At 38.3% G+C, this 17,835-nt stretch overlaps 1 protein-coding gene across 1 annotated transcript in view; it reads right to left on the bottom strand.

Moving 5' to 3' along the window:
* The window catches only part of LOC118404903, a 36,612-nt gene that overhangs the window by 2,318 nt on the left and 16,459 nt on the right, over nucleotides 1–17,835 (bottom strand). The window contains exons 22-51 of the mRNA XM_035804284.1: nucleotides 17,085–17,200; nucleotides 16,806–16,867; nucleotides 16,450–16,601; nucleotides 16,003–16,112; nucleotides 15,339–15,403; nucleotides 14,727–14,875; nucleotides 14,193–14,305; nucleotides 13,816–13,880; nucleotides 13,513–13,661; nucleotides 12,608–12,717; nucleotides 12,391–12,455; nucleotides 11,902–12,053; nucleotides 11,440–11,549; nucleotides 11,129–11,193; nucleotides 10,032–10,180; nucleotides 9,419–9,528; nucleotides 9,032–9,096; nucleotides 8,550–8,695; nucleotides 7,330–7,439; nucleotides 6,854–6,918; nucleotides 6,359–6,504; nucleotides 5,819–5,928; nucleotides 5,385–5,449; nucleotides 3,977–4,134; nucleotides 3,457–3,569; nucleotides 2,244–2,308; nucleotides 1,803–1,951; nucleotides 719–828; nucleotides 471–535; nucleotides 85–233 (exon numbers count right to left, since the gene is read on the bottom strand). Coding sequence (XP_035660177.1) covers nucleotides 85–233; nucleotides 471–535; nucleotides 719–828; nucleotides 1,803–1,951; nucleotides 2,244–2,308; nucleotides 3,457–3,569; nucleotides 3,977–4,134; nucleotides 5,385–5,449; nucleotides 5,819–5,928; nucleotides 6,359–6,504; nucleotides 6,854–6,918; nucleotides 7,330–7,439; nucleotides 8,550–8,695; nucleotides 9,032–9,096; nucleotides 9,419–9,528; nucleotides 10,032–10,180; nucleotides 11,129–11,193; nucleotides 11,440–11,549; nucleotides 11,902–12,053; nucleotides 12,391–12,455; nucleotides 12,608–12,717; nucleotides 13,513–13,661; nucleotides 13,816–13,880; nucleotides 14,193–14,305; nucleotides 14,727–14,875; nucleotides 15,339–15,403; nucleotides 16,003–16,112; nucleotides 16,450–16,601; nucleotides 16,806–16,867; nucleotides 17,085–17,200 — 3,258 coding nt within the window. The remainder of the gene's footprint in view (nucleotides 1–84; nucleotides 234–470; nucleotides 536–718; nucleotides 829–1,802; nucleotides 1,952–2,243; nucleotides 2,309–3,456; nucleotides 3,570–3,976; nucleotides 4,135–5,384; nucleotides 5,450–5,818; nucleotides 5,929–6,358; nucleotides 6,505–6,853; nucleotides 6,919–7,329; nucleotides 7,440–8,549; nucleotides 8,696–9,031; nucleotides 9,097–9,418; nucleotides 9,529–10,031; nucleotides 10,181–11,128; nucleotides 11,194–11,439; nucleotides 11,550–11,901; nucleotides 12,054–12,390; nucleotides 12,456–12,607; nucleotides 12,718–13,512; nucleotides 13,662–13,815; nucleotides 13,881–14,192; nucleotides 14,306–14,726; nucleotides 14,876–15,338; nucleotides 15,404–16,002; nucleotides 16,113–16,449; nucleotides 16,602–16,805; nucleotides 16,868–17,084; nucleotides 17,201–17,835) is intronic.

Below are 17,835 nucleotides of genomic sequence, written 5' to 3'. Positions count from 1 at the left end.
GCAGCGTTAATTAGGGAAATGTGGTGAATATAACGTAAGAAGAAATGTTTTTAAAAAAATCATAAAAAGGATGTTTGTTTTTACCATCTCTCCTGGTTGTAGCTGAAGTTGTGCTGACAGTGACACCCTGGAGTTGGTTTTTCTCCACCAGACTTACAAAGTTTTGCTGTGTTTCTTTTAGGGTATCTGTTGTTGATATTATCCTAACCACAACTTGTGTTTGGTTGGATTCTCTGGAAAAAATAATCAAGACAACATTAATAACAGACAACATGCTGCAGGTAAACCATACTCAAAGTGAGCAAGAATTCCCCCAAACACTGTCATACTTGTAATTGAACTTACTATAGCTGCCCTACTATACTGGAACATATCATTAGGATTATGAACTTTTCTTAACAATATCAAATGATCTGATGTAAAAACGATAAGTAAAAAGTGCTAATAAGAAAGCATAACTATATACTTACGTCTTAACAAAATTGGCAACTTCCACATTTTGGAATCCTGGAGTCTGTAGTAGGTTTACAAGCAGCTGTTGGTAAAAAACAATAGAAACTAAAATTAGCAACTGTCCAAAATAGTATTACAATATGACTTTTGTTTAGAAAATATCATTAAGTAAGTGATTACTAACAATACTACTAGAGTATAGAATGCAAATATGAGTAGTGTTTCCTCCTCTTGTATCTTATGATAGCAAATGTCTGACACTCACAGTTTGTTCTATCTTTGTCTTGAGTTCCTTGTAGACCATTGACTCTCTGTTCTGAAGTTGTGGGTTCCATGTCTCAGTCACAACCATGGAGGACGTGGCAGACTGGCTCACTGAGGTTAGAAATATGATGTGAAAATTATAACAGGTTGCATTTAATGACATCGAAATCATTGTGGTCATTATCATGGAGGCTCATCTGCATTGGTAGTAATCATAGTACAGTGCTTAACAACATCATCATCATCATCATCGGTCGACGTGATCAAACATGTTCGCACATGTTTACACACGACGGGGTTATACCGCCCCTTACGGGGTGACATACCCTTTCGTATGGCTAATTACAAGACGGGGATGCGCCAGGTCTCCCGTCCGGGTGAATGATGTAATTCACCATGTGGCTGATACGAGACAGAGGTTCGTCAGGCCTCCATCCGGGTGATTTGAAGTGAATCACCAACTACCGACAGAAGGATTTGCACCAACGCACACCGCACCATTGCACGTGTGGGGGTTCTTTAACGTGCATGGGGTATGGCTCTCCCCATACACGGGACCTCCATTTAACGTCCTATCCGAGGGACGACTCATTTTTTCACTTGAGTAAAGTGAGGAAAGTCGTGTAAAGTGCCTTTCCCAAGGGCGCAAGACCGGTAACACGGCAGGCGGATTCGAACCGGCGACCTCTCAGTCACGGGCCGAATACACTACCACTGTGCTACGCGGCCACGCTTAACAACACAAAGGTATACATGGATCACATTACCAAGTGGCCTTCAATTTGCCTTCTTCAGGATCAATAATGACTACTTCAGAAACTTTGCTTGCAAGAGTTACAAACCCGTGATCTTATTAACATGTGGTCTTTTGCATACATGACATCAGCAATTGGTCAAACATACAAGAAAGTTTATAATACCCCTTCCCTCTGTGTTAAGTGATGGCTGAAGTTCCCTGATAAATGACTTGTATGGCCTCCTTTATACCTCTAACAAGGTATTCCTGTTCAAAGAACTACCAATGGACTATACCTAAAGACAATCCTCAGACAGATAAAAATGGAAACAATGTCTTCCTGTCTTACCATCTTCAACAATAGTGGCTGATGTGTTCACAACTTGAACTGTTCCCAGCTGTCCTGTTTTTATAGCCTCCTCAAAGGATGACTGAGTTTCCAACAACGCATACGGGGCAATGGTCACCCTGGTTGTCACTTCTACCTTACCATCAGAACTGTAATAGAGGTGCCACAATAAACAGATTACAACTTTATAATACTTCAACTAATTATGACTTCTTTCTTGCTGTATTTCAAGAAAGCATGTTAGGCATGTTAGAATCCCTCTAAAATGCAAAACATGAAACAATATTTTTTTAAAGATGAGTAGGCAGGTAATCACTTGAATGTATGAAACAACATGTGGCTAACATTTTTAAGATTTACAGTCTCACACAGTTAACAAAGAATTTGAAGTTTGAAATGCAGAACAAAGTTGAAGACTAAAGCTACTAATAACAGTTTTACCTTTGTTTGTACTCCTTGACATTGATTCTTTTAAAGCCAGGATTCTGAACAAGTATAAGGGACATCTGAAAGGTACATCATACAGAGTTATCATCATTCTTTAAATTTCATTTCAACAAACAATTCAACAGACATACAACATTGGGTACAGAGACACAGACAAAAATTGTGATCAATATAGTGTCAATCAAAACCAATGGTTGTTTCTACCAGGATTTTCTCCTTGGTGCTGAAAGAACGACTGCTGTTAAATTGACATCCACTGAACTTTCATAAGTTATATTGGCTAAATAGCCTTATACAGCCTTAATCATGCTGTTAACTAACAGTCTAGGTATCTAAGGTCTCGGACCGGAGTTTCTTTTACGATTTCGGAGGTTGGCGGACAGCCTCAGGCCGAAGGGCTACAGTTCCGCTAGGAAACATAGAACGCAAAACTTAATCGATATCAATATGGTGGAAAGCCATTTACTGACTCTTTCCGACAAACCTATAGGTATCATTTGTTGCCTCTTTATTTTGGGTAGAATATGTAGTAAAATTTTAATTTTGGATCCGAAAACTATCATTTTTTAACACTTTTTTGATCGAAGCTGCTTTGAAAAAACGAATTTTCCCAGGATAATGGCCTACGTGGTAGAGAAGCTAAATTCTTTATGTTTTTGTAAAATGAAAATTAAAAAATTCCATGTGACAACTTTTTTGCAATCTCCGATGACGTAATTTCATCGAAATCGCATGAAAAATGCTGCTATTTGGGTCATCAGGCAAAAAAAACGCTTCACTGTTGCAGCGGACTAATACAAAAATGGTTGCGCTGGCCGACCAACTACTCCTCGCACATAAATAATACAACCCATGGGCTTTTCAGGAAATACGACAAATCTATGCTCAGCTAAAAGATCACCAAATAACAGGGAGCAAAAGTTAGGGAGACAACAGCGCACTTCCGGCCTATTACACCACCCTTCCACCAACTCCGGTCAGATTTGAACTCCGACCCGGAACCCTAAGTGCATAAATCAATACATTTTTAGTTGAATAAATGAACAAACCACTTCTGCAGTTAAAAATATTTGTAACAACCTGAAACAGTGTTTATTTTTATTACATAAAGCCTACATCAGTCACTGTTGACCATTGTAAAATTCAAATTCACATTATCCCTACAGTATTGGCTATGGGTAAACTAAATCTTAATGATAACACAAACCCCATCCTCTATCTCCTGTGTCAGGCTCATGTATTCCTGTGATGTTTTGTTGGTCAGTTGAGCAGACCAGGACTGAGTACTAAGGACTGTGGTAGCCGTGGATGAGATGCTTGCTGAATATAAAACATCAAAACAGAAGCTCTTACTTAAAGAAATTAGACATCAATAATCAGGATAATACAGCAAAATGATTATCTTGACTAATTGTATTTTCCTGCAGAGTTATAATTGCAGATCTATGATAAATTAGACATTACATGTGTTTTCTTTGCAATATCCAAAGATTGAAATACGACTCATTCTATATATACCTGTTTATATACCAGGACTCGCCAAGCAAGATTTAATAAGTAACTAGGTTTGATCCTGATTTGTGAAGCTTGGTAGAAACAGTGGATCTAATCAGGAAAAACCCAAACCTGCAAACCCTGGTATGAATGGTGTCTAAGTAATTATAACACAAAACACACTCATATAACAAACATTGACAGTGCAATGACAAAAATGCAAAAAACCTCACCATCTCTTTTGAATTCGGTGGTTGTATCATTCCTAACGGAAAAGACCCCGGGTCCAACCTCTCTGTCTTGTGCGATGGCTTCGAACCGGCTGCTGATATCCGCTGCTGAGTAATCCGCTGTTATGATCCTCAACACTACTTGGGTTTGGTTAGTTTCACTGAGAAAAAGAGGGTGTCCAAACAACTGTAATATCATGCATTTTCAAATGTAGTAGAAAGTGTTTGGTTGAATGTTTTATTTCGGAAAATGCCGGTCAGTTAGACCATGAGCTAGTGCAGCAAGACCTGCACTGAACAGCAGTTTGTGCACCATACGGTGATATTTGTCTGGGTTAAGCTGCATGACATGGATGATGAAGATCAACCACAACTGATTACATTACCATGGCAACGAGCTTTAGTCTGCTAGAACCAAGAAGAAAAGCACCAATGCCACAGAAGTTTATGAGAAGAGTTATGACTGACATCCTGTCAAAAACATTACTCCAATTTTCTTCACAGTGCCTCCATGACCAAGCATATTTGGAAACTGCTGCCACTTGTTGTGGATGCAGATCCCTTAGTAAAGCTGAGTACAAGAGGAAGACTTTAGCACCAAAAGGAAGACATCAGCAATGTAAAAGAAATGGAATGGATTCCTTGAAAGTTAAGATGTTGGATAATAATGAGGATCCATGAATGCTGCTGGCGTAAGGCAGGGTTAAGATGCTGTTGTATTGACTTATCAACTTCACAATGAGATGAGGATGATGCAATATATCACCTGTTAAGTTTGCCATGTGAAAAGCAAAAGAATGAGATGGACTTATTCTATAGACTGAGGTTGCAATAAGCATTTTATCATACAATGAGTAGACATGGATGATGGACAGTGCCAGGAGCAGGGTTAAGAGGCTGTTGCGTTGACTTATTAACTTCACAATGAGATGAGGATGATGATGAAATGTATCAAGGAAAGGCTTAGTTATCTGTTAAGCGCTGTATATGCCATTTCAGGTCAAAAGAAAAGGAAAGAACTCATCGCAATAAGAGTATTTATCACAAAGTTATGCCAGCAACTGCTGATGACAAGCAGCTCAACAAACACCATAGGATGGTGGAGAATGATACGATGAACACTTCATGTTGTTCTAAGGAATGGACTCAAGGAAAAAAGATAAATACATGGGGTCAACAGGAGGTATTTGATAAGACCAAGCACAAACTTATTGCAGAAAGCACAAGGTAGCACAGTGCTGCGGTATGTTGAATGAATAATTGCCTGCAAAGGGGTAAAAAGCTGCCACCTGAAAAGTTAAGAGTTTTGCAATTGTTAAATGAAGTTAAAGACTGTAAGTGCAAAGGTTCTGCTCGCCAGAGTATATGATAGCTGCGGTGTTACATGTAGCTGATTTGGACTTAAACTCACGTGCGGACAAACTTGTGTAGCACAACACGTTGGAACCCCAAGACGACAATCAGGGATTCTGAAAACTGTACAAGAGAAAACATACATTTAGCTATATGGAGACACCAAAAGCTTATATCTAGACATCTAAAGACATTTCCTTCTACTTTTTAGTAGTTTCTGATAAATGATTAAAATTCATAAGCCTGGATTTTTTATGAAGCAAACATTTTACATTTTGTATATTTGTTGATCAACTAAGACCTGGGTACAGAGATTATAACACAATACACAATCCAGGAGTTACTCAAGCAAATGATCAGACATTTTAGATAGCGCAAACTATACTCTGTCAGTAACTGACGGAAGGTAGTGGATGCTGTCTTAGAGTTCAATGTCAACTTACAAAATCTATCTATAAGTAGTTACTTAGGTATTGTGAAACAGTAACCTACCGCTTGTTCCACTTTTTTTTTCAAGATCATAAATTGCTGTGTAGAAGGATTAATTAGGTCAGCTGTGAAAGGTTGGGTCAAGGTCATAGATGCAGTTGACGTGATGCTCACTAAAGTGTAAGGGGCAAAGACAAATGGAAAATTAGCCACACATTATCAATTTGACAAATGCAATTCTATCTTATTTATTCATACTAATTGTATTACGATTCACATGACTATTCTGTATAAAGTATCAGCAAGAAAATTTCCTCCTACCAAAATGCAAAAGCAGACTGACCTATATGTACAAAGCATTACAAGCCAGATGCAACTTTAACTTGAGAACTGCCAGTTATGGTAATGAAATTAAATCATTAGCCTGGGCATGAAATATAGCAAATTAAGCCAGTCTTGTGGATCATGTCCATATATTTTCACAGAAGCTGTATTGTTACGATAAAAAGTATATCTTCACATTGCATTTACTTCCTTCTACTAGCCGGATAGTTGTCAAAGGTAAGGAAGTCATGATTGTACACGATAATGCCATTTACACACCATCTTTCTTAACCACAGCAGAGACGGGGTCCACAGTAAGACTTCCGATCTTCCCAGAGGAGACAACCGTCTTAAAAGACGTCTGTGCGTCTTTTGAGGCATAGTCAGCAAGAACCAGCCTGACCAGGACTTCAATATTGCCAGCACTGAATGGAAGACACATAAATGCAACTGCTACAGTAAATGATGTATGTAACTTCCAAATCTATGTGTAAAGGATATAGAATTAGCAACCAATATTGACTTGCACAAAAATCAACACAATCATGGTAAAACTTGAGAGCAAAGGTATGTAAAGATGAACTTGAGAAAAATTACCAGTAGATGAGTGGCTGTCAAATAGACTATCTCGACGCAAAATATGTTTTCATCAACTTTTTAATTGGGGAGGTAAAGGGATCTTAAGAACAATATATGTTTATCAGATCTGGTCAATAGCAAGAAAAACATATATAAGACACAAGACACGTAATTGGTGAATAGAAAATGTCATACCTTTCCTTGAACGACGCTACTCTCATGCCCTGGACCCCAACAACTGACAGCAATACAGTCAGCAGCTAAGATATAAAATAATACACAATATTTATATGAAGCAGAAGATTTAATGTTCTGATAAACTACAATGTAATGAGGATGTAAGTTTGAAATTACAGAATATCTCTCAAATTGTATTGAGAGTATTCCTCCCATATAAAAGATTTGTCTTTTTTTTTCTATTTTACTCCCTATTCCTCTATTCCATCAATGGTATTTAACGCTAGTTCACCTTTATCCGCTTGTAACCTATAATCGTTTTCTAAAAACAAGGTATTATGGACATCATGTTGACGGACGGTGGTTTAAAACTGTACAATTGTGAAAATGTCACTATTTCAAACTGCCATCCTTTAGCTTGATGCCCCTAAATGTCCTCTGTTTAGAGACAACAGATATAGGTTACCCTGCGGATAAAGGTGAATTATCGTTACCTGTTGCTCCACTTGTGTTTGTAGAGTCTTGTACATTGTGGATGTGATGTTGAGGTACTCTGCTGACCAGGGTTGTTTGATGGTAGTGGTGGCTGATTGACTCACAGTAACTGAGGAATAAAAAAAAGGTTATTGAACTGCTTCCATTTAGGGAAAACTCTAATTCATAGAAATTCAGGTGTAATGTGAAATGTACAAAGGTTTGACAGGTTTTTTAGTGGGATAAAACCAGCTGCTGCTGCAACACATGCCTGTGAATCTGGTGTGTTGACATGAATGGAAGTTATGCGACTATATATAAGCGTACAGATACAACGGGTGATTCAGCTAAACAACCTCCAAGTTGTCCCCACATCACATAGTATTACTATTTAATCTTCTGGACAATCATCTCAATTAGTTCAGATAGATTTATCCTCTGAGAGATGACACCAGGATTACTACAAGTTTCCATCCAGCATGACAGAGCAAGATAGAGCAAAGCTCATCAACATGTGTTGGGTGCTTCCAGCACCCTAACATAAGTATGGAAAGCCTAATGTCTCAATGGAGAAGATAAACCTTAAATAAACCTTAGATATAGAACCAGTTATTGACGACGCCAAAGGGGAGTCGTCAAGTGGTATATTCTGCATTCAGTCTGCAAAAATTCTAGGAATTGCACAGGCATTTCCACAGGAATGCAGTATGCTGGGTATGCAAACCATCCCCCCCAAATCTGTTCCAGATGTATCTCTGGTATGCAATGGTGGAATGTAGGTCACACTTGCTCCCTGGAGGAATTTGTCCTTTGAAACTAGACAGGGAACTCTGCACAATGGATCACGTTGTCTTGGTTGTTATGTTATGTTATGAAGAATACATTTTCTTTTCTAGAGCTTGTTCAAGCCATACGCCACAGGCAGACAGGAAATAATCTGTAGTGCTTAGCTGTAGGTTTAGGTCACTGGCAGACCATTGTCCTGTACCAGGGATAGTACATTTCTGCTGGCTGTAGGTTTATGTTACAGGTGGGCTAGTATATTGTGCCAGGGATAGTGCGACAGGGAAGTTCCAGTCTATTTCTGATTTGAGCTGTATTGTTGTACCCTCAATCGTCGTCATGGCAATAATACATTTTTATTGCCAGTCTTGTTTTAAAAGTGTAACTAAAGATGACAGTTACATCAGGGCCTTCAACCATTTCAGTAAGACCTCAAGACTTCAGCTAGTCTACCTACCATCCTTTTTGACGACTGCTGATGTGCTGTTGACAGCAAGTGTTCCAAACTGGCCAGCCCCGACAGCGGCTGTGAATGCCTGCTGTACTTCAGTGGAAGCGTAGTCCGCCATGACCATCCGTACCACCACTGTAACACTGTTACCCCTGTGGAACAAAAATATCACTTTAAGTTATCATTTCTTAAAACATTACATGCATTATATAGTGACCCCTATCTAACATGATTAAATACGCTGTAAGGCCAGTTTAATGAAGACTTGCAACTTCCAGTCATGATGGGAAGCTGAAATTTCTTATGACTATATGATATTCATATCAGAGTCACCTTGCATATTGCCAGTTCTGAAATCACCATCTCTTATTATAGCTTTTGATAATATACAATCATGTTGGATGGAGTGAGGTTAGATTATAGAGGAGCCAGTTTTGTTCAGAAGAATTTGGTACCATGGACTGTGTGAAGATATGGAAATGACTTACTGCTGTACAAATTTGGATACCACAACTCGCTGAAATCCTACCACGTTCACAAACTGCTGGGCAAACTGTAGAAGGAAAAATAAAATCAATGAATGCAATGTGAGACAATGCAACATAGGAACATGCCTTGTTTGAGCATTTTAACCTATTAATAAGTGATCAAATCACGTTCAAGTCAGTATTGATCCCAAAGAAGGCGACAGTACATTGAAAATTTGATCCGTGTATACCCCTTAAGTGTTGGAAGAAAGCTTAGCATTGTACTATTATAATAATTATTACTAACAACGCAGTTGAGCTTCCACGATACATCACAAAGTGTGTTCTCTCTAAGCTAAGAGGAATCAGTAAAAACTGGTGTAAAGGTGTTTCACGAAGTGTACTTACCGTTTCCTCTACTTGCTTCTTAAGGCTGGTGTGGGCAGCTGATGAGGTACTGGTCAAGTTGGCTGACCAAGCCTGGGTCAAGGTCATCTGAGCAGTGTTGGACACTGTCACTGTGGTTTGATGGACAATGTTGGATAAATGCATATTTCATACAAAATATTTAGCTCTATTCAACATAGAGGAACCTTACATATAGGGCATCAATATGACTAGGCACTTAGGCAGGTAGGCAACACGTTCAACATTTTGCTTCCATTAAAAGACGTTTAGAGCTTCTTCAACCTTCAACCTTTTGGCACCATAAACTTCTCACTTCTCACTATGCTATATTGTATGTATGTACTTTTAGACACAAATGTACAGCCTAAGTATTCTTCTATCATAATATCAAGTACAACATACATGCTCAATCTACTATAATTACACAGGTTTCAGTATCAAAACTTTTTTTCTAACACCAGTTCAGACTAACCATCTTGGGTAACAGTCGCAGAGTTAGCATCAGCAGCAATGTTCCCGACCTGTCAAATTTGTACCACATACATTGTACAACCTACTATTAAACAAGTTTCAGCATCCAAACTTTTTACTAAAAACATTTCTTTAGACTAACCATCTTGGGTCACCATCACAGAGTTGGCATCAACAGCGATGTTCCCGACCTGTCCAGTTTGTACCACAGTCTGCACAGTCCTCTGTGCCTGAGTCACAGCGTACTCCACAGCCATGATGCGCAGGATCACCTGGGTCCTCTGGTCAGACCTGTGGCAAGTTATAGAATCCATATAAAGTCATGTGATAGAAATAAGTGGATCATATGCCTGATAGAGACAGAAGCGCTAGTTTAAATCTTGAGGTTTAGGACTAAGACTGAGTCACAGCGTACTTCACAGCCATGATGCGCAGGATCACCTGGGTCCTCTGGTCAGACCTGTGGCAAGTTATAGAATCCATATAAAGTCATGTGATAGAAATAAGTGGATCATATGCCTGATAGAGACAGAAGCGCTAGTTTAAATCTTGAGCTTTAGGACTACGACTGAGTCACAGCGTACTCCACAGCCATGATATGCAGGATCACCTGGGTCTTCTGGTCAGACCTGTGGCAAGTCATGGGATCCATGTATGGTCATGTGATAGAAATAAGTGGATCATATGCCTGATAGAGACAGAAGCGCTAGTTTAAATCTTGAGGTTTAGGACTAAGACTGAGTCACAGCGTACTCCACAGTCATGATATGCAGGATCAGCTGGGTCTTCTGGTCAGACCTGTGGCAAGATATGGGATCCATATCAGGTCATGTGATGGAAATTAGTGGGTCATATGTGCTTGATGGAGACAGAAGTGTTAGTTTAAAACCTGAGGTTTAGGACTAAAGCCTGAGTCACAGCGTACTCCACAGCCATGATATGCAGGATCACCTGGGTCTTCTGGTCAGACCTGTGGCAAGTCATGGGATCCATATATGGTCATGTGATAGAAATTAGTGGGTCACTGTTCTTGAAGAAGATAGAAGTGCTGGTGGAAAATTTGTGATAAAAAGTTCGATTTTCTTTCTTCGGTATAGTAATACAAAAATCTATTTCATAATTTCTCTGCTTTTAATAAGTGACATTATGTAATGTTTGTTGACTCACCAAGAGTAAAAATCCTGAAATAACTATAATATTGTAATTGCTAACATTAAATGCTAATATGGATAAACTTACGTTTGCTTGAACCTGGCCACATTGACAGCCTGAAATCCCACTGTCTGCAATAGGGATTCTCTTATCTGGGAAGTGCAGAAAAAAAGAATCTTGTGTGAGACATTTAACACTTCTAGCAATGCAACAGTAAACTCTATGTGAGTATTCACTAAATCTAACAATTTGATGTTGACAACCATATCAGTTTCAGACGCTGTTACTAAGTACATGTATATACATATTTTTTTTACTCTTTTTTCAAGTTTTTTAACACAAATTTGTTAACAAAATATATTCCTAGCCAATGACATCAGCATGATGATAAGACTTACGGATTGTTCTATCTGCATCTTGGTGGTTTTAAAGGTCATTGAGTTTATGTTGAGAAGGTCAGGGGTCCAGGGTTGGACCAAGTTCATGGTAGAGGTCACTGACTGCGCAACTGTGGTGAGGTAAACAATTATTCAGAAATGGTAAAACATGTACAGTACTAGTGTTGTCCAGACGTTTAGCAATCAAAATTGGACTCTAAATTAGGTAAAATTGAAATGGCCAGCTCAAATGCTTTTTGGAAATAGTCAATGCATATCCAACTTTAATATGTTTTTAGTATTTGAGAAGCGACATGACTAGAGAGCCACTTCCTAAGATTATTTAAGAACCAAAAAGGTATGTTTTCACAGTGCAAGGGTTAACAATTTCCGATTCTTCTTTAACTTAATATGACATCAAATGCCCAGGTGTTATTCCCACAAAGCTATGATTTGATAACTATGTCACCAGTACAAACCTACCGTTCTGTTTGACTGCCACAGCTACAGTCTGATTGACACTGATGGAGCCGACCTGCCCCTGGTTTACTGCAGTGACCAGGGACGTTTGAACTTGAGAGAAGGCGCGATAACTCGTGGACAGTAAGTGTATGACCACACGTACTGTGTTTCCCCTAGATATGACAAGATTATGACATGTTTATCTAAAAGCTCCAACCTTTCATGTCATGATTATTATATAACTGACAGTGAATGTATTATAAGGTCTCTTGTATTATTTCCCAATTCATGTAGTACCTTAGCTTCATATGTGATAGAGTTATCAAGGAAAAAACTGATGGAAGTCCATAACATTCCCGAATATTTCAGAATCTATTCTATCCAAATACTAAACTCATTTTCTTGAAGAATGTACTTTTTACATGTATTTGAATTCTACATCTTCATGCAATATCTGTTTTTCTCCTCACAACCACCATAAGAGATGAGTTAGAGATCTTGATGACTTACGACTTCTCAAAGCTGGACACTGTAACCTGCTGAAACCCTTCAGTTCCTCCAAGTTGCTCCGTAAACTGAATAAGAAAATACAAGTACTGTTTGTTAATATTCCTTTCAATTATTGATTAAATACATGTTCATGGGTCCATTTATTGCAATAGTTTGTTTTGCTCATGCTCATGATTTGCCATGCAGAATTTGTCAGGCAAAGCGCCTTCTGCCTTACCTGATGTGTAACTGTCTTACTGAGGGTGTTGAAGGCCTGAGTTGTTGAGTTGGTGTAGTCATTACTCCAGGGCTGTGCCAGGGTCACAGACACAGTAGAAGAAACAACAACTGTGGAGATAGAGAGCAACTCAGTTGAGGTCAAAGGTCATACAGTATAGCAACTGAGTTGAAACTTAATGTATCAACAGCCTAGAAGAGGAGTAAATCTACCTACATGTACATGTCAAACATCATCACAATTATGTATGTATAATAAGTATATTACTATAAGTACAGGGCTCGAAATTCATTTTTGGGATTAGGTGCACTGATGCACCCAGCTTGAAAAAGTGGGTGCACCAAAAAAATTTTGGGTGCACCATCATTCAATGTAAAAAAAAAACTAATTACAAAACTTAGTTACAAGCTATCAAATTCTTAAACAAGTAACATGACAGACATTTTTATTATCTTTCTAACACTAAGATGTCAAGAATATGGTGTATACTAGTATACTTGATATCTTTCCATACATAAACCAAAGAAATATTTGGGTGCACAGTTCCAATTTTGGGTGCACCTTGGTGCACATGCACCCAGTATTTTGAGCCCTGAAGTACTACCACAGATCTGAATGAAAACCTTGTTCCCTTTTCATTTAGCTAACTAATCAGTTTCCGTTTTCTTGGATCTATTGATTAAATGCATGTGAATCACTGCAGATGAGCTTCTTTGTACAGTTTAATAAAAAAAGGTAATAATGCATTTAAGCTTATAGTAAAATCTGAAATGTTTTTGACAAGGTTGGCATTGATATTGTCTTCAAAGAAAGTATAGCTTAACTGTCAATTGATACAAAACAGTAGACTTTGCAATCATTATGCAAAAATCCACCAGTACACACATGCACACAACAGTTCTTACCATCTGTCTTGACCATTGCAGATTGCCTGACTACCCTGATGGTGCCAAGTTGACCAGACTGGACGGCAGTCTGGAACGATGACTGTAGCTGGTTTGTAGCATAACCTGCTCCGTACACTGCGACCACTACCATCACTGTGCTGTTTACACTAAGTGTTGGAATAGAAGCAAGGTAAATGTTGTACAGCTGTAGGTGATAGTTCGTTATAGACACGATAAAAGTACCAAGAATTTTGAAGGGCAACATAAATTGCAGCTATTAGTAAAAGGTACAAAATGTGGATTAAAAAATAGCTGTTTTACCCTTGCTTGATGTCAATGACTTGTAGTGTCTGGAAACCAGTGACTGCTACCAGGCGAATTGTCAGCTGTAAACAGAAGTCATACAAAGTACATTAATATATTATTTCACAGTTTGGACAAAGTTGTACACGTGACCAGCTTATAGCTTCAAATTTGCTACAGTACAAAATGTTTCTCAAAGAGACCATTTATTCATAATAATTAACATACTTCTATTTTTTTCACATCTGTCATGACAACAATTTCATCTGTCAAGATGTAGGCATTACTACTAGTCATTAGCAACAAGACTCCATCACATGAGAGACACTGGTGAGATCCATACTCCAATCATTCACCAATCTCTGCATACATGTACACTGTGTACTCAGCCCTACCTGTTCTTCTACTTGCTGCTTTAACCGTGTGTACTGGAGGGAACTCCTGTCAGCTAGACTTGGTACCCAGGTATAGGAGCCGACGGCCATGGACGTTGTAGACGACAGGACAACTGTTAAATAAATGAGAAGAAAATTTTTAATCAACCAATCAATTACACATTTATCAAGAAATTAATCAATTATACATAAAACCAATCAAGTTGTCTGAATAAGTATAATTCATGTATCATCATGGACATGCATGTCCTGAACAGAAGATACAAACTTTCTTTAAAAAATGCTCTGCTGCAATACCATTAGGAGACAAGAAGCATGTCTAAGATGATAGTAGGACCTACATGACTTGACACTATTAGGTACCCATATCTCCAAAATTCACAATCTAAAGACAACTTACAAAATGTAAATATGGTTTACATAATACATAACATTTAGTACATACAAAATGCAAACACACCTGTCAGGCAACCACCAAAACTAATATTATCTTGTTTATGGAGGTAACATATTCTAGTAGGCAAATTTGCTCACCATCCCGTTTGATGATCACATTGGTGGTATTGAATCTTAGCTGTCCCGCACTGCCTGTGGTCACCAGCTGAACAAACCTGGTCTGTGCCATACTGATGGCGTAGTAGGTCGCAATGACACGTATCTTAGCCACAACCTGGTTGTTTTCCCTGTTGTAAAATAGGATCTTTACATATTAGCATATGTTTGAAGTGTCATCTTTCTTGTATTTGTCACATTTTTTTTTCAAACTCATTCCTACATACTATTAGATGGTAATTTGTTGAACTCAGGAAGATGAAGGTCTATGTTTTCACATTATCATAATTCAACTAACAATGAGTCATCACAATGAACAATTTTTCCACAAAGTTCATTAGTATTATGTCTCTTATAATTCAGTCAAATAACAAATTATATACGTCTTAAGGCTGAAGTTTACATTGCTCAATGAATAAAGAGGCTCTTCAAAACGTTGGTGAGAATAAAGCAATGGCTAAAAAAAAAAGACTCTATATTTAGTGACATACCAACCTGATGAAACTATTCATAGATATATATAAATCATCTTACGTCTGCAAAAGTTTGTTTAAGTACTAAGCAATTAATTTACAGCAGACTAAAACTACTAACCCTCGACTGAATCCTGCTACTTCCACTTTTTGTAAGCCGGTAACAGTCACGAACATCTGCTGAAACTGTCAATCATGAAGTGTGGACATGTCAATCAAAAGGTTTGGACATGTCAATCAAAAGGTGTGGACATGTCAATCATAAGGTGTGGACATGTCAATCATAAGGTGTGGACACGTCAATCAAAAGGTGTGGACATGTCAATCATAAGGTGTGGACATGTCAATCAAAAGGTGTGGACATGTCAATCAAAATATGTGGACATGTCAATCAAAAGGTGTGGACATGTCAATCATAAGGTGTGGACATGTCAATCAAAAGGTGTGGACATGTCAATCATAAGGCGTGGACATGTCAATCAAAAGGTTTGGACATGTCAATCAAAAGGTGTGGACATGTCAATCATAAGGTGTGGACATGTCAATCAAAAGGTTTGGACATGTCAATCAAAAGATTTACACATAAGGTTTTAGCAAATAAAAGCCATAGAAGTCTTAATAATTACAATGTAGCTTTAACTGCTAACACATTTGTAAACATTTTAGCTGATATTTTACAAAATTAAAACTCCTTCTGTATTTGAAACATCTGACCAATCAATCAATCCATCAATCTGATCAATTAACCATCAATCAATTAATAATTAAATCGATCCAAATCTTACCATGATCTGTATGTTGTAGGTCAGTTGCTTGTACTGTACAGAGTTGACGTTCAATAGTTCAGGAGTCCATGACTGCACAATGACCACCTGGGATGTTGCTGACACACTCACTGGTTGGGATGGTAAAAGAATGCAACATCAACTTGGAGATATCACTGACAGAACCATCAAAAGACCACAATAAAGGGGACTGATGATTTCATAGACAATTTTTCAAAGGATGTGTACAATGTCATGGATGTGTATTTTGCACTCCAGAAAAGTGTATTAACAATTTCAGAAAATCAAGGTAAAACTTTCTTGTTCACTGTTGAATCCTGTTCTATACCATAATGACAGACAACTTATATATTTAGGCTGTAAAAAACTCTTAATTATTGAGTTTTTCTTCGATGGTGGTAGAATGCAAGCGGATTTCAAAAGAAATATAAGAAGCGGAAAACTTACAATCACTTCTATAGACTAGGGAGTTTTGCAGGACCGACAACTCAAACACCTTCCCCTGGTTCACAGCAGTGCGCAGGACCATCAAAGTTCTTTGGCTGGTCGACTCTGACACAAGAAGTCTTAAGGTTGTAATGATGGCACTGTTATTGGCTCTGGAAAGTAAAGAGATACATGTAGACCAAAATCTCCCACCTAGTCCCAGCCTCAGCTTGAGGGCCAGGGAAAAGACTATCAGAATGTAAAAAGAAGTGTAGCGTTACGATATCGATTATTGAGTGTCCTTTCTTCCTTGCCCCCTTCAACCCCTAAATCATGAGTTAAGACAAAAGCAACATTATATTTTGATTAAGGCTTACCTGGCAAACTGGAGAACCTGGACACTTTGAAACCCTGCAGCACTTCCAAGTAGGGCAGCAGTCTGGACAACAAAAAACCGGTGGAACAGAATTGAGTGAACTCACTACAGATAAAGACCCTGCTTGTAGCTCTCATTTGGCAATCAGATATCATCACTATCCGCATATACATTATACACAGCCACTCAAATTTCCCAGATGTAGACTTTTTTAAAGTTGACTTTTGAGAAAACGTCCACAACCAGAACATCACTGCCGAAAAATTAAGATTAGATTTACCTGTGTCTCGACTTCAGTCTGCAGTTTTTGATACTCCATGGACGTGGAGTTCATAAAGACTGGTGTGAACGACCTGCTAGCGGCCAAGGTGAAGTTCACAGAGAAACTGGCAACAGCTGTGGACAAAAGGAAAGGTACAATGTCATGTAAGATCTCATGTGACTTGCATTTTTGTTTGAACGTTTGTTTGCATAACCTACTAACAACCTACAGGTGTAACACACCAGTTTTTTTGGATACTAGTACAATACAATCTGCAAAAGACCACACTAACCTTAGTGTAGTATGTAATAGATTTATGTTATCAGTTAGTAGTCTGTCGCAACAATCTGGATTTGTTTCACATTGTACACTGTGTTCCTTCAAATATTGTATTCTTACGTTACCAGTTACCACTTAGTTTCTCTTACATTTATATTGTACTTAGTTTGCCTTACATTGTACCCGTTTATAAATGTTGTGCAATAAACTTTGACTTGACTTGACTTGACTCTCCTCACACCAGGATGGATCTCCGTAATTTTTTTTTATGGTGGTGGGGTCTTCAATGCGCTTAAGGCATGTAGCATTTTCCTCAAAAGCAGGAGCTATGCTTCTTTATCCCAGGCCAAAATTCATACCTCTCCATGACCCTGAATGTGTTCATGTCTGTTAAATGACTAGTTTTACCAGCTCTTAACTCTACTTCCTCACACCTCCCACAAGTCCAACATTTAATTTTGCTGTGACATCATCTTCCAACTCACATCCT

Source organism: Branchiostoma floridae, chromosome 17 (genome assembly GCF_000003815.2).
Source record: "Branchiostoma floridae strain S238N-H82 chromosome 17, Bfl_VNyyK, whole genome shotgun sequence".
NCBI lineage: Eukaryota > Metazoa > Chordata > Leptocardii > Amphioxiformes > Branchiostomatidae > Branchiostoma > Branchiostoma floridae.
This window is presented reverse-complemented; position numbering and strand designations above follow the sequence as displayed.